The 14,186-nt window shown below is 44.6% G+C and overlaps 1 protein-coding gene across 4 annotated transcripts; it reads left to right on the forward strand.

Moving 5' to 3' along the window:
* The first annotated feature begins 237 nt into the window (after positions 1-237).
* On the forward strand, positions 238-10,672 carry GPR161 (G protein-coupled receptor 161). Of its 4 annotated transcripts, none has more exons than XM_085301463.1 (7): positions 238-365; positions 2,138-2,171; positions 2,515-2,926; positions 3,420-4,144; positions 5,588-5,692; positions 8,329-8,460; positions 10,386-10,672. In XM_085301463.1, exons 3-7 carry the CDS (start codon positions 2,559-2,561, stop codon positions 10,631-10,633), a joined length of 1,578 nt encoding a protein of 525 aa, XP_085157589.1. In that variant the 5' UTR covers positions 238-365; positions 2,138-2,171; positions 2,515-2,558; the 3' UTR covers positions 10,634-10,672. The 4 variants fall into 4 exon arrangements, with proteins under 4 accessions (XP_085157589.1, XP_085157590.1, XP_085157587.1 ...); XM_085301464.1 differs by lacking the exon at positions 238-365 and adding an exon at positions 979-1,175; XM_085301461.1 differs by lacking the exons at positions 238-365; positions 2,138-2,171 and having other exon boundaries at positions 2,484-2,926.
* Positions 10,673-14,186: the final 3,514 nt, after the last annotated feature.

The following is a 14,186-nucleotide window of genomic DNA, read 5'->3' on the forward strand; positions in this document are numbered from 1 at the left end:
GGCGAGGCTCCGGGCGATGGGTGCCCGAAGGCACCGCGTTGTGCGCGCTCTCCGCACACTGAGCGACGCCCCGCGGCACTGCCGCTGCAGCGCTGCCGCCCCCCGTGCCGTCCCGGCCGCGGGATGGGGCGACGGGTGCGCCGCGGCGGGGCGGAGGGGGGAAAGCCGGGCAGAGGGCGCGGCGGGCCGGAAAACGGAGGGAGGCGGAGCGGGAGAGGAGGGGGCCGCCGCGGCGGGAGGAGGCAGGGGCATGGCGGGGGGAGGGTCGGGCCGCGGCTCGGGGCCTCCCTCCCGGCGGCGGCGGCGGCGGCGGCGGGGGGCTCGGGGCGCTGTAGCCCGAAACGTGCCGCCTTGGCGGCGGGGCGGTGAGTGCGCGCGCCGGCGCCGACGGCCGTTGCGGCGGCCGTTACGCGGGAGGGAGCGGCCGCGGCGGGGTGGGGGAGGGGAACGGCCGTTACGGCGGCAGCGGGGCGGGAACCCAGCTCTCCGCCGAGGCGGCGGGCGGGGCTCGGCGCGGCGCGGCGGGCCGAGGGATGCCCGGCCCGGTGGAGGCTGCCCCCCGGCTCCGCGCGTTGYTGGCGGCGGACAGCGATTGGGGGGGAAATGGAGGCTCTTCCCGGGGCCTCCCGGCAGCGGGAGAGAGGGCCGTGCGGTGCCCGCGGGAACCGGGGGAGCCTGCCCGGGGCCGCTTCCCGCCACCTGCCCCCCCGGCCCTGCGGCATCCCGCAGGCTCCCGCCGCGGGCCCCACGGCGGAGGCCCTCGCCTCGAAGGGGCTCCGCGAAGATGTCGCTTCCCCCTTCTCTCGCTTAACCCTTGCGGGCTGCGCTTAACAAAGTAAAGCCCCGCTAGCCGCGACCCTTCCTCCCACCCCCCACGTTTTCTCGCCAACTGGTGCTGYAGCCGCACATGGTTTTAATCAGGGAAGCAGCACTGGCTTTCTCTCAAGGGCTTTGCTCGTGCCTGTGCGTCAGCATGCCTGCTGCCTGCTGCTTCGTCTCCCRCAGAAGGGTTCAGCCGGCGACAGGCCATCCACCCTTGCAGCCGGTGTGCTGTTGGCACCAGTAGCAGCACCAGCCCTGGGCAGAGACCCCCCCCTTCCTCCCTGGTTGTCTGAGCTGCGGACCACAGAGCCAGGGCATTCTGCCCGTTCAGTTCCCTGCTGGCTGGTGCACAGGTTTGCTGGGCGCTTTTTCCTCCTTTTGGGTAACGCAGGGTTGGATGCAGCTCTGAGGGGAAGGGTAGGAGCACATGACCTGGGCATCACTAGTGTAAGAAGGGGTTAGATAGCCTCTTTTCTAAAATCTGCATGTTTTAAAAAGTGTTGGAAAGACTCACAAAGATAATGCAGGTATATTTAGAGATAAACTTTAAGAGAAACACTATTACAAACAGTTGACCAGTAGTTTCAGTGGAGAAGAGTTAAGGTAGATTTTACAAAGCATGGCTCAATAATGCCTTCAATTAGGCTGTTAGGAAGGCACAGATAAAAATTGAGAAAATGTGGCTCTTCAGCCTGATAATGTTGGCTAAGGGCACAACAACCTCACAGATAGAAGAGATTCTTGAGTACTTCTGGCCATTTGGGAAAAACAGATAGGCATAGTTGCAGCTGAGATACCCTCAGTGGGTCACTGATTTCCAAGAAATTTTAAGATCAACTTCGTATTACTTGGTGGACTCTTTTTTTGTTTTTTCAGTTTTCATACATGCATTTTTGGTGTTTTTTCAGTTTGCTGGCCTGCAGATGGGTGTAGAATTGAATGAACCAGTTAGGAATGCCTGTGGTAGACAGCAGGCAAAAGGCTGCTGCAGAACTGGGGGAAATACTGAGGTCTGACAAAACTGATGTTATGAGTCAGGGGGATGGATGTTGGGCAGTGGTCGCTGTGGTAGTTAGGGTGATCGTGAACGTGGAGAAGTGACATTAGGAGATTATGTTGCAGTGCTCCCTGATTCTTTGAATGTTACCTAGCAACTGTTAAGAGCTAGCAGGGTATGACTAGCCAGGCATCCACAGACCACCAGAAAATGCTACATTGGCAGAATACAATGTCAGAATAAGCAGACAGGAAAATGATTTTTTTTTAACTGAGAGAAAGAAAGACTAATAGTTACATCATTATTGTTTCTTCACAGCCTAGATGAAAGGACTGAGTGAGATGTACAGCTGGTAAGTATGGCTAATGAGTGCTTAGAAGCAAGTAAGATCTCTAGAAAAATACAAGGAAGAAAATTAAAATAGTTTATTTAATTTCTTCCTCCCCCCCATCCCTTTCCAGCCGCTTCTTTCTGCACTTCAGAGGGTTTCTCCCCTCTTTTAGATTTAAAGCTGTCATTGACCTCTTTGGTGTGCCCATGAGCAACTTCCTGCCCCTTTGTTTTCCTATCTAAAATGGTTTCCAGTATCCTACGGGTAAAGTTTAATTAATGTGGGTAGAAGAGCCCCTGATGTTTGGAGAGGGTGTGAGGGAATCTGGCCTGAATGTCTCTGAGGGTTGTTTTTCTGCTTCTAGCTGCTCAGCATGTCTTGGCTGCTCCAGCTCTGCACGCTCTGACCATGAGCAGCAATTCCTCCCTCATCAGTGTGAAGGGCCTGAGGAACCTCACCACACAAGAAAACGGGGCTGTCAGAGTCACCGAGTCAATTGCTATAATTGTCATTGCCATTTTCATCTGTTTGGGCAACCTGGTGATTGTTGTCACCCTCTACCGGAAGTCTTACCTTCTCACATTGAGCAACAAGTTCGTGTTCAGCCTGACCCTCTCCAACTTTCTTCTCTCTGTACTGGTACTACCTTTTGTTGTCACCAGCTCCATCAGGAGAGAATGGATCTTTGGAGTTGTTTGGTGCAACTTCTCAGCACTGCTCTACATGCTGATTAGCTCAGCCAGCATGCTCACTCTTGGACTCATAGCAATAGACCGGTAAGCAGCTYTTTTATAATGGTTGAAAACAAATTGCCTAGTTGTTTAATGTCTTATAATGTTGTTATAATGACTTACCATTAATTTCAGTCACCCCTCCGGAGATTTTGAGACAGAACAGAAGAAAGTGTTATCGTCAATAATGCAAAATACTGTCATGCATCTAGAGTTTTTTAAAGCTGTTGATAGTATAATAACATATCACTTGAGAAAGAGYAAGTAAACAAAATTCTAAATGTACCCTAAGCATGCATTCACAGAGGGAGACAGAGTTARTAGCTGCATGTGTGCCCTCAGGTGACTTTCACAGCCTTGCCCACAAAGATGCAATTCTTAAATAAAACTATTYGTAACAAGATCCCTGAGCCCACTTTGAGATTTGGAGAAAATAGCTTGTTTTACAAATATGAATAGATATTGATATCATTAAATATGTTTCTTTTTTGCTGTAYATTTCTTATGCTCCTATTGACTGTTCCTTTTTGTGAACCAGGTACTATGCTGTCCTGTATCCAATGGTTTACCCAATGAAGATTACAGGCAACAGAGCAGTGGTAGCTCTTGTCTATGTGTGGCTACATTCCCTTATTGGCTGTCTCCCTCCCCTCTTTGGCTGGTCGTCTTTGGAATTTGACCAGTTCAAATGGATGTGTGTGGCAGCCTGGCATAAAGAGGCTGGCTACACTGCCTTTTGGCAAATCTGGTGTGCGTTGCTGCCTTTCTTGGTCATGATGATCTGCTATGGATTCATATTCCGTGTGGCTAGGATTAAAGCTCGCAAAATCCACTGTGGTAGTGTGGTTATTGTGGAAGAAGACTCTCAGAGGAATGGGAGGAAGAACTCCAGCACCTCCACGTCCTCTTCAGGCAGCCGAAGGAATGCATTCCAAGGAGTTGTCTACTCTGCCAACCAGTGCAAAGCTTTCATAACCATCTTGGTTGTCATCGGTGCTTTTGTGATTACATGGGGGCCTTACATGGTAGTAATTACATCAGAGGCACTTTGGGGGAAAAATAGTATTTCCCCTGCCTGGGAGACATTAGCTACATGGTTGTCCTTTTCCAGTGCCATTTGCCATCCACTGATTTATGGACTGTGGAACAAAACAGTGCGCAAAGAACTACTAGGAATGTGCTTTGGGGATCGGTATTACCGCGAGTCCTTTGTTCAGCGGCATAGGACATCAAGGCTCTTCAGCATTTCCAATAGGATCACAGGTAAGCCATGTCATGAAAGACTCTCTTCCTTACTACCAGTAAGAACAGTGCTTAGTGTCTGTGTGTACTTGGCATGTCTTGGGGCTTGGTAAGCAAGTGGGGTGTTCCTGGACGTTTCAGGGGTCTTTTGTTTGAATTATTATAGACACCTGGAAGGAAGCTGATTTTTGGGGGAGTTAATCTCTTTGTCCTACTCTAGTAAAATTTTCCCAGACAAGACATAATGATGAGGTTAATTAGGAATATCTATTTTCTCTTTCAAGCTCTTCTTCATATGTGTTTGTTACTATTCTGTTTTATCTAGATTTGAGCACTACCAGTAATATATCCTGTGTCACTCATGCTCTGGTTCCTGGCTTTATGCTGCAGCTCTCTAAGCTTCACTGAAGTTAGACTGGTTTTAAATTTCTATAAATTCGGTTTTCAGTCTTAATGRTTGTGAAGAAAATAACATAAATCCAATGACTATTCAGCTGCTCATATCTTTTTTAAGTTGTAGCACAAGGAAGTTCTGATTTCTGATCAGTTTTCTGACCCTGTTCAGAGTGCTCTGAAACTCGCCAAAACTAGAACATCTTCGTGCATTCGGACACTGCATGCAGAAGCAGGAACTGAAGTTATTTAATTGGGAAAGACGATCTAAAATGTAAAAGGGAGGGAAGAGCAGCAAGGCACCCGTTGTCTTTTCTGCAACTTTGAATCACTGGGAGAGACTCCACGTAAAAGAAAGTTCTGCAGCTGCAGCCACATCGCAAGCTGCTAAAACTCCTCCCTTTGGCTAATCTGTATCCAGTAGATGTTGTGGATAAATTCATTGGGAACTGCAGTGGAAGGGAAAAAACAGAAAGTTTCTTTCTCTTTCCAAGTGACAAGCAACTGCCAGCTTCAAATTTATCAGCTGTATCAGGTGGAGGCTGAGAGAAAAAAAAAAAGTCCCTAAGTAGATCCAAGGACAGCACATTTGCAAGAATCCTGGAATCTCCTCCCTTCCTGTGTTGGGGATGTGAAGGAAGGCAGGCATCTCAGTGCCTCYGCCTCACTAGTGACCTTCCTGCTACGCTAATGGTTGTCACAGCCGTTTGTGGCTACCAGTTCATTCTGTGGCTAGAGGGTGTCTGGAGAAAGTCCCCATCTCCCTGAGTATGTCTGTTCTATGTTCAGCCTACCTTGCTGCTAAATATATGCAGTTGCAAAAGGAATGAAAGGGTATAGAAGATGGTATAGATAGAAAAGAGACTTGCCATATAGAAGGACTCCAACGATGCTTTAAAGCTACTGATTGGGTTTCTAATATGGGAAGTCCAAATGCTGTGCACTGGAATCAGTGAAGTAAGTTTTATGGAGAGAGGGGTAAATAATACAATGGGTATTATTGGAAGAGGATTTTACTGTTATAGACCCCCTAAATATCCAGCATGTGACGAGGATTAAACCGTTTTTCAGATTTGGGACTATCTCCCCATCTCACTGCCCTCATGGCAGGGGGGCGGCCATTAGGAAACAGCAGCAGCACAGGAGACACAGGCTTCAGCTACTCGCAGGATTCAGGTAACTAAAAGTCTCTTACTCTCTTTTCTTGGTCAGAAGATTGTACTTGCAACTTGGGAACTCTGTGGGATGGTCTGTATTCACACAGAGATGACTCTTGGTGGAGAGATAACATGAAGCATCCAGTTGTCACAAAGGACTACTGCAGTTGCTCTTTTCTTCTCCTGCTCTGAATATGTCTACCTGCAAAATTCTTATTCTAGGGATTAATGACCTTCCCTTGGTAATGCTTCCTGGGAACAGGAAACACTGCTCATGACCTTCTCCTTTAGTTTCTGTCAGGAAACTGTCAGTTTCTTCAGGGACCTTCCCTGTATCCACAAGGAGCAGAGCAACCAAGTACTGGGAAAAATGTACTTCTCTGTTCCTAGTTTGTAGAAGGCATTRTCTTATTCATCATGGAGTCGAAACAAAACCACTGAAGATAATTTCAGGTTATGATGGCATCACTACTTAAAATCTTCTAATTCAAGCTGGTTCGGAAAAGAACACAAGGTTCTGCCAGTAGTTTTCTATCCAGAACTGTAGCTGGATTTTCTGGGAGTTATTTCAGCCACCATTCTAGAGACATTTTCTAAAACCCTTAATTGCAATTCATTTATTTGAAAGAGCATTTCTTTTCTATAGACACTGAAGAATGATCTTCTAACGTTTACTTGGTATTAGAGATCTTTTTTCTTCTGTAAAGGAAGACTGGGAGCTGGGATTTATTTTTGTAGCTACTTTAAAGTAGTAGTTTTATGACAGTTCTGGGTATTTTGTAGCTATATGTGATAGAGGAGACTAGCAGCCTGTGAAACCTGCATCACTTCAGAGCATGCTATGTTAGCATCTTTTAAGGAATGATACTGAGCAGCTTAAACAAACAACCAAGCCAGATGCATACATAATGCTGTTAGAAGTGCCAGCATTTGTTGTGGAGGGGATGCAGTCCCTACCCTGGGAATAGATACACAGTGATCCTCTGTGAAATACAGTTCCACTTCACACCCTTACTTTGAGGAGTCAAAAAAAGGAAGCCTTAGTCCTTCTCTAATGCTGTCTGCTGCAGTATGTGTAACTATGACTTGCCATGCAGTTGTGTCTATATTTACTTTGGTAAACAGCTGGGCTTTTCACGTTGTAAAAAAAGCAGATAAAGTAGTAGGAAAGGAAAAATCGAAGYGGTGCCAGCCAGTATTAGATACTGAGATAGAAGATCTGAGTCCTAATTGATAGAAATGCTTCCTTACTATCAATTATTCCAAAGACAAAGATCTACCCTGTACGTATGAGAGGCTGGTCTCCTCACTCAGTGTATGTATGTGATAGGGGCAATTTGATCTGTACCCTTGGACGTCAGTAAGGGCTTCCTGTTTGCAGTAGACAAAGCCTCAAACCCCAATTTATCCATGGAACGGCACAGAAAGTAATTAGCTCATTTTGTACTATGTGTTAGGAGAGCAGCTCCTTCTGTCTTTGTGTGTTGGAAGAGGCATGTGAAGGGACACACCAACAAAAAATCACTTTGTTATACAGCAATGAATTGTCAGCAAGGGGCAGATGTGGAGCAATATGTTGTCTAAAGGCACATCCCCTCCCTAGCAATGTCTCTCTCTTGCTTTCTGTAAAATTGGCCGTGGAAACCCTATGAAAGAATAACTTGGGGAATCAGAAGCATTCAAGTGGGTGAAGAGTGGTAAAAAAGCCACCATCTGGAGGAATTATGAAACCTGTGAAGGCTCTTTGTCCTCAACGTGTTGTCACATCACAGGAATAAATAGACTGAAAGAAAAGTGTCACAGACCAAGGACACACAAGCTGTGCCTTGCAGCAGCAGTAGCTGCTATGAGGAGTACTTGCTCGACATTGTCTGGATGTCTCCCTGAAACATATGTTCTGCTTCTACAGCAGAGACGCTAGCACCACAAGGGTGGACTGGGCTGCAGTCTTGCCCTTTGTGTGAAAGCAAGGCAAAGATGTCAGGAGGAATTTTCTTGTGCACTGTATTTTAGATTGGAAGAGTGCAAAGCAAAGTGCAGGAAGGTTAAAGAAGAAAATGTTTCATAAATTGTAAAAAAATTACTCAGCAGAGGAAAGTAATTCCCAGTAAACAGGGGATTTTCTGACATTAAAGTACATTTTAAGAAAGCCCAAGTGGTTAGAGACAAAATAAATTGAATAGAAATTTCTCCAGTTTGGATTGCTATCCAGTTCCAATTACAAGTGTGATATTTGGCAGCTTTGGTTGTCTGCCTCTCACATGGCCATTATTAGCCCGTCTTGATCAGGACATCGAGGAAATTGCCCTCAACTTCACCCTCTATTTACTGAATGTAAGATTTCACCTTTGTCTGATGTCCTATAGACATTATAAGCTCTACAGCTAATTTCAGAGCTGCTTGAGGTTTTAGATAGCTAATGAAAAGACTTCCAAATCCTTTCAAAGAAAACTCTCATCTCATTGTTTTTATGAGCAATGCTTAATTCRAACTGAAATGTACCCTGGAAAGCTGGGTTTAGGCATCTTTTGAAAGGATTGCTATGAACTGAAAAGTTTTTGACACCACTTAAATTTTGGCTCCTCTCTTCAGGTGACCTTGTTATTGTGTCCCAGCATTACTCTGTTTTGCTTGAGAACTCTTGCTTTGTTTCAGGAACAGATGCAATGCTTCTAGAAGATTATAGCTCAGATGGTCCTCATGCCCCACACTGCATCTGTCCKCCTCGAAGGAGGAGTTCCGTGACCTTTGAAGATGAAGTCGAACAAATTAAAGGTGGGTTTAGGGGTAAGTATGGAAATATTCATAACCAACTATGCTGCCCTTTCAGGAAGCTTCTCAGGACCTTCAGAATTGCATTAGAATGTATCCAGTGTCTCTCTGGTCACCCAGAGCCCTGACCAATAATGCAGGAACAGCAAAAATAAGAGCAGGTCTGTCTTTCAGTTCTCAAGTAGTATCAGACAATGACAAGAAGCAGAAGCTGAGATTTGCTGCATACACACCATTTATGTTGCACAGCAGTGTCTTGTCTGCAACTGCACTCATCCAACCACTATCACAATCTATCTTGTTCAGGTTTCTCAAGCAGTGTTTCCTGCCCTCATACTTTGATTCCCTTATCCCAGTGCTTCCTTTGCTGCCCCCTTTCAACTCTGTCATTCACAGACTTAAAATCCTTCCATTTACAGATTTTATTGTTCTGAGCATATTTTCATTGTTTCATTTACTTTTTGCATATTTTGCAGTAGGCACAAGTGAAAGTAGGTGAGCGACATGCATTTTATTTTTCAGTCAGCTCACTTGTTGATTCTGTAATAGCAAAATGCTGCTGTGATTGTAAAATATGGAAAAGTAAGCTGATAATTTTGGTAATATGGACTAAAAGACTGGATCATGATTAGCTGAATTTATAAATAATAAATGAGTGTGGAAAGCACAAAAATGAGGAGAATGCCTGTAAGTAACAAATAATAACAAAAACTGACTGATTTTTATTATTCTGAAATACTGTTGCTGTTGAGAGACACTTCATGTAGAATTTTCTCTTGTGTGCATCTTTGCAAAATTTACTCTTGTCCTCCTCYCAGCATGAGCTGGTTATTTTCTTGGACCAATACTTTTCTGTATTTTCCCATTTCGCTTCTGAGTGATTAGATAAAGGCAAGTGTCTAATTTTTGGGGGAGGATTCAAAGGAGGAGGGAAGTCTTAGTGCAATAGTTCCCTGCACATTTAGCAAAATCTCCTTAGTACGTCTTGGAGTTGTCAGGAATGTCAGGTTTTAAGTGATTTCAGGAGCCTTATTGGAGTGTTATATTCATGAATACCAGTGTTATCTAGCATGCTGGTATGTAAAGAAGTTTATAGATGTTACAAAATCATCAATATCAGCCCTGGAGACTAGGTGTATCCAAGATAACAGAAGGCTGGGTACAAGTATTCTGCTGTCTGTAACAGCAGTCTTCAGCTTCTCCTGATCTTCAGAACTCAACGGTGTCTCCAGTGRAGTATGGAAGACAGCAGAGCAAATTTAAACCTAAGAACAGCGGGCTTTGCTGATTTTCTTCACTACTTGGAAGAAGCCCTTGGAATTTGGGGACTGTTAATCCATATACCCAAAGTTTGGTGTTTGCTGGGCTTGTTACAAAATAGTTCTTACATTGCACATCAGTAAGTATGAGATCTTAGTTTAAATGCACTGAGAATGCCTGTAAGGTTGTTAAGTGCTGTGTACAGCAAAGGAAGGAAGAACTGACAGTTTTGTTCTGCATGACTTCTTGCCTGATGTCAGGCAATTCCATTGTCCCTATTCGTATGTACTCTATGAAGTTAGGAGAAACGTGGCCTTTGAATTTAGTTGGCTTCAAATTCAGACCAATAAACTATTGTGTGCATAGATTCAGATCCAGAAAATCATTCAACATTTTGCTTAATTCCAAGTTAAACATATACGTATAAACACTTTGCTTCTTTAGATTTTTTTTCTTTTTGCTTGAATTGGGGATAATCTTTCTCTATGTGACCGAGGGTCACTTCATGTTCATAAAATGGTTTGGGAACTCTGTCTATTTTTGGTAAAGGTGCTATGTAAAGTAGTTATTTTGCAGCAGGCATGACTGTATCTTTACAAGAGGACCAATGTTAGTCTTCAGGCATTCACACAGACATACTATTTGACTGTTAATGTTCTATTATTTTTTTTTTCTTCCAGAAGTTGCAAAGAATTCTGTTCTTCATGTAAAAGCAGAGGTCCATAAATCTCTGGACAGTTATGCATCCAGTTTAGCAAAAGCTATTGAAGCGGATGTGAAAATCAGTTTATTCGGGGAGGAGGCTTTACCAGGAGCTCTGTTSCCTGTGCGGACTCTGCCAGGAAGCAATATGAACACACGGCGTACTACCAGACCCCATGTTAGCCAAAGACTTCAGCTGCAAAGCATTGATGAAGGGAATATTTGACAGGAGCAGTAGAATTAAAAAAAAAAAATCAAGAAGAAACCACTAAGCATGACTTAATACAGCTGTTACTGTTTTAACAGGAATGGGATACCTTGCTGGGATGTTTTTAGTGTTTTGTCAAGAACACTTCAAAGCCAGCTGAATTGTGAGATATACTTGCATCAGAATTTTACAGCAGTATTTGTTTACTGTTTAGGGTGCTATTGACCTTTTTTTTGTGCCATATCTTAAATTTATCACACAACACGTAAGAACACAGGGTTCGGTTTCATGGACCACATCATTGGCCCATCAGATCTTGTGTCCATTAGTGGCCAAAGTTCATATAGGGATGAAAAAGGAAAGTTATGTGCAATGTTTTATACAATATTGCAGAAATTCTTTTCTGACCACCGGGATAATCGGTCAGTAATCCAGGGCTGGAGATACAAGTGCTCTGATAGGAGCATATGTGTTGAATATTTCATACAATGTATTACCGCAGACTCCCAAATGATGGAGCATGAATTTAAGGCATAAAATCTGAACTTTTCAGAGGACTCATGCAGATTATGGTCCTATTTACCCTTGCTAGGAGATTATATTTTCGGTTGTTCAACCACCAGAATGCTGAATCTGAAACCGGATTCTATGTTACTTCTGTTTTATGAGATACCAAGTTCTCAGATGTAACGGGGGAAGCAGGTCAGTGCTGTAAGTATCACTGAGATAGTGTGGAAGAATGACATGCAAAGTTCTTTGTTTCTCAGAAAGCTTCCTTTCACTTTCTAGGTTCTGCTTTTATTAAAAGGGCACTCCACACCTGTGGAAAGTTTGACACAATATAAATGAGGTATTACTCCTTAATATTAATGATAYATTCAGGATTCATCTTTCCTATGCAGAGAAGCTCAGTGGGTTATTTGAATTCTTGTTTTATCAGAAGAGACCRTAGTATCTAAGCAATAGTTACCTCAGTGCATATATTCCTTGGAGTTTAATTCATTAACCTCTAAAATAAGAACATTTAGCACTTACATTGCACTTTGCATGTTCTAAGYACTACAGACACAACCTTGCTATAGGCCTTTGTGGGACGGTTTATCAGCTCTGCTTGCCAAAGAAGGGGGAYTCAGCAACAGTTAAGAAGCTGCTGGAAATTAAACCAGCTGCAAAGGTGGAAAGGTTTGTTTTCAAAAAAAAAAAGAGCTGCATTATAAGAGAATGCCCAGTTTGAGGAACCTTTCTGTGCCTTCCTGGGCTGGCCCCTCGTTCTTTGTAGGGGTTATAGCCCTGCTTCATTGCCTGTTTCAAAGAGAGACACCTAGATTAACAGGATAATTTGTTGGGAGTGACGGCAGTAGCAAGGACGAAGAGTTTGYGTTTGTTGGCATACTTTGTGTCTCCTTCCCCCCAACTTTCCCCAGAAGTGGTTTGTATGAATTTTTGCTGCAGATACTGTGGAAATCTGGGGCAGGATATTTCCATCTGGGCGAAAGCTGGGTGTACGCTTGTTAAATTATGGCTGTTTGTGACTTGCTCAAAGCTGCAGAAACAAGCTGTTCCAGAGGCAGAGCTTCAGTCCAGGACTGTATTTAGACATCCTGTTTGTCTGTGTTCCCAAATCAGAAATGTGTTACTGCACAAGCTTTTGTCCATCTCTGGACAAAGCACTTTATGAACCAGCTTGAATCCTATTACATTCCCAAGTGAGATTTAAGTGCATACTTAAAATTCAGTACATGGTTTGCTGCTTAAGAACAGACTGTTAAAGCAAGAACACTTAAGCACCAGTAAGATGCTTCTTTTCCTGCATAATTCAGGCATTAGAAGATGAGGAAGCCTAGTTTGGGCAGTAGGGAGAGCTGATGCTCTAGAGAGCAGCAGATGGATCTCAGCTTCTCTTCATGCCTGTATGTTTTTTTCTTTCTAGTGTATTTTGTATATTAGTAAATTGGCACCTCTGGGCAGACATTCAAAACCAAATCCCAATACTTGCTAGGAAATGCCCTGCAATGAGGTCATTATTGCTATCATGAACATTACAGTCACAGTTGTTCACTGTAGTCAGCACTCCTGAAGGTATGCAGTCACCTCACACAGCTTGAAATATTTTACCTGCTTCCCTTTTATTTMATACACCTGCTTCAAAAGAAGTTGAGCAAAGCTGTCACTCAGCATGAAGGGACTGAAAGGGTACATGTGAGACTGAATGGATACCRGTGGAAAGAAGTAGGTGCTAGGCCAAAATGGTGTGATATTTAGGCAGGAAAAATACCAAGGCACAYGTAAAAGCACAAAATTGTTAGTATTATGTAAAAAGCACATAATTCACAAAGGTACTGAGCCAAATTCAGCCCTCAGGTGGGTTGGTGGAGTTGCAGCAGTTTACATCATGACTGATTTTGGCTCTTGGTGTTAATTTCACTAATCCATTATTTAGTGTAAATGTTGCTAATAGTATTTTTACTAAACAACAAATTATAACCTCTCCATAATTTTGTTGTTACCAGTGTCATTATCTCACTTGAATTGTCATTAAAGAAGTAATTAAGGAATGCACAGATTTTGTAGAATTGTATTCCCCATCTTAAATGCAAAAGAAGTAATATTTCCAGCTTCTAATGGTCCAGAATGTTTGTTTACATTACTGTTATTTTAAATTAAAAATATTTTAAAACTTTTTAATTTTAAAAAATACAGCAAACTTCACAGAACTAAAGTCTAAAGCAAATGGATGAACATGGTAGCAGTGGCACCTGGAGTTARGCTTTCAAAATAACGAGGGCAAATYCTGGATGAAACACAGGCTTCACCCCTCTTGCTGGTTTGCAGTATGCAGCTGTGCGTGCGTAAATCCCTGCAGGTTTGGGCTTCCAGAGATTGGACCTGGACCCATCGAATGCACCTCCTTGTAGCCTACCAAGTAAATGATGAATTCGGTAGAAACCGGTCAATAAAACCTCCAGGCACTGCGTGGTACTACTGCACTTCTTGAGGCTCTGAATCTTACTGGCATTCCTCTGAAATCGAGCCAGTTTACACCCGAGTTAAACAAACAGCATCGCAATCCGACAGGTCTTTTAAACTCTGAGTGGACACCTTCAGGAAACGAGGTGTCTCACGATGCCGTCGTGCTCCAAAGTAACAGAGAGGAAATGAYACGTTGAACGCCCGTTTTTCTCTTTTCTCAGAGGGAAATAAATAAATAAACGGCCGGGGGGGGAGGGGCGGCGCGCCCCAACCGCATGCTCAGCCGCGCCCGCCGCACGGCTCCGCGCGCCCCGCCCGTGGCCACGCCCACTGGGGCGGGCACGCCCACCGGGGGTGGCCACGCCCACTGGGGCGGCCGCGCGAGGCCCTCACGTGGCGGGCAGCCGCCAATGGCAGCGCGCCCTCCTCTTCCCGCCCTTTCCGTCGCCGTTCGAAAGCAGAACCTGCGCGGAAGGCCGGGGGGCGGGACGGGGCGGGGCGGAGAGAATGCAGAGCGCAGCGGCGATTGGCTCTGCCGCCCCGCCCGCCCCGCTCCGACTGGGCGGCCGGTCTGCAGGCGCTCCGTGTGGTTGGCTGCCGT

The sequence above is a fragment of the Rhea americana genome, unplaced genomic scaffold (genome assembly GCF_003343005.1).
Source record: "Rhea americana isolate MKP2758 unplaced genomic scaffold, rheAme1 scaffold_177, whole genome shotgun sequence".
In the NCBI taxonomy this organism is placed as follows: Eukaryota; Metazoa; Chordata; class Aves; order Rheiformes; family Rheidae; genus Rhea; species Rhea americana.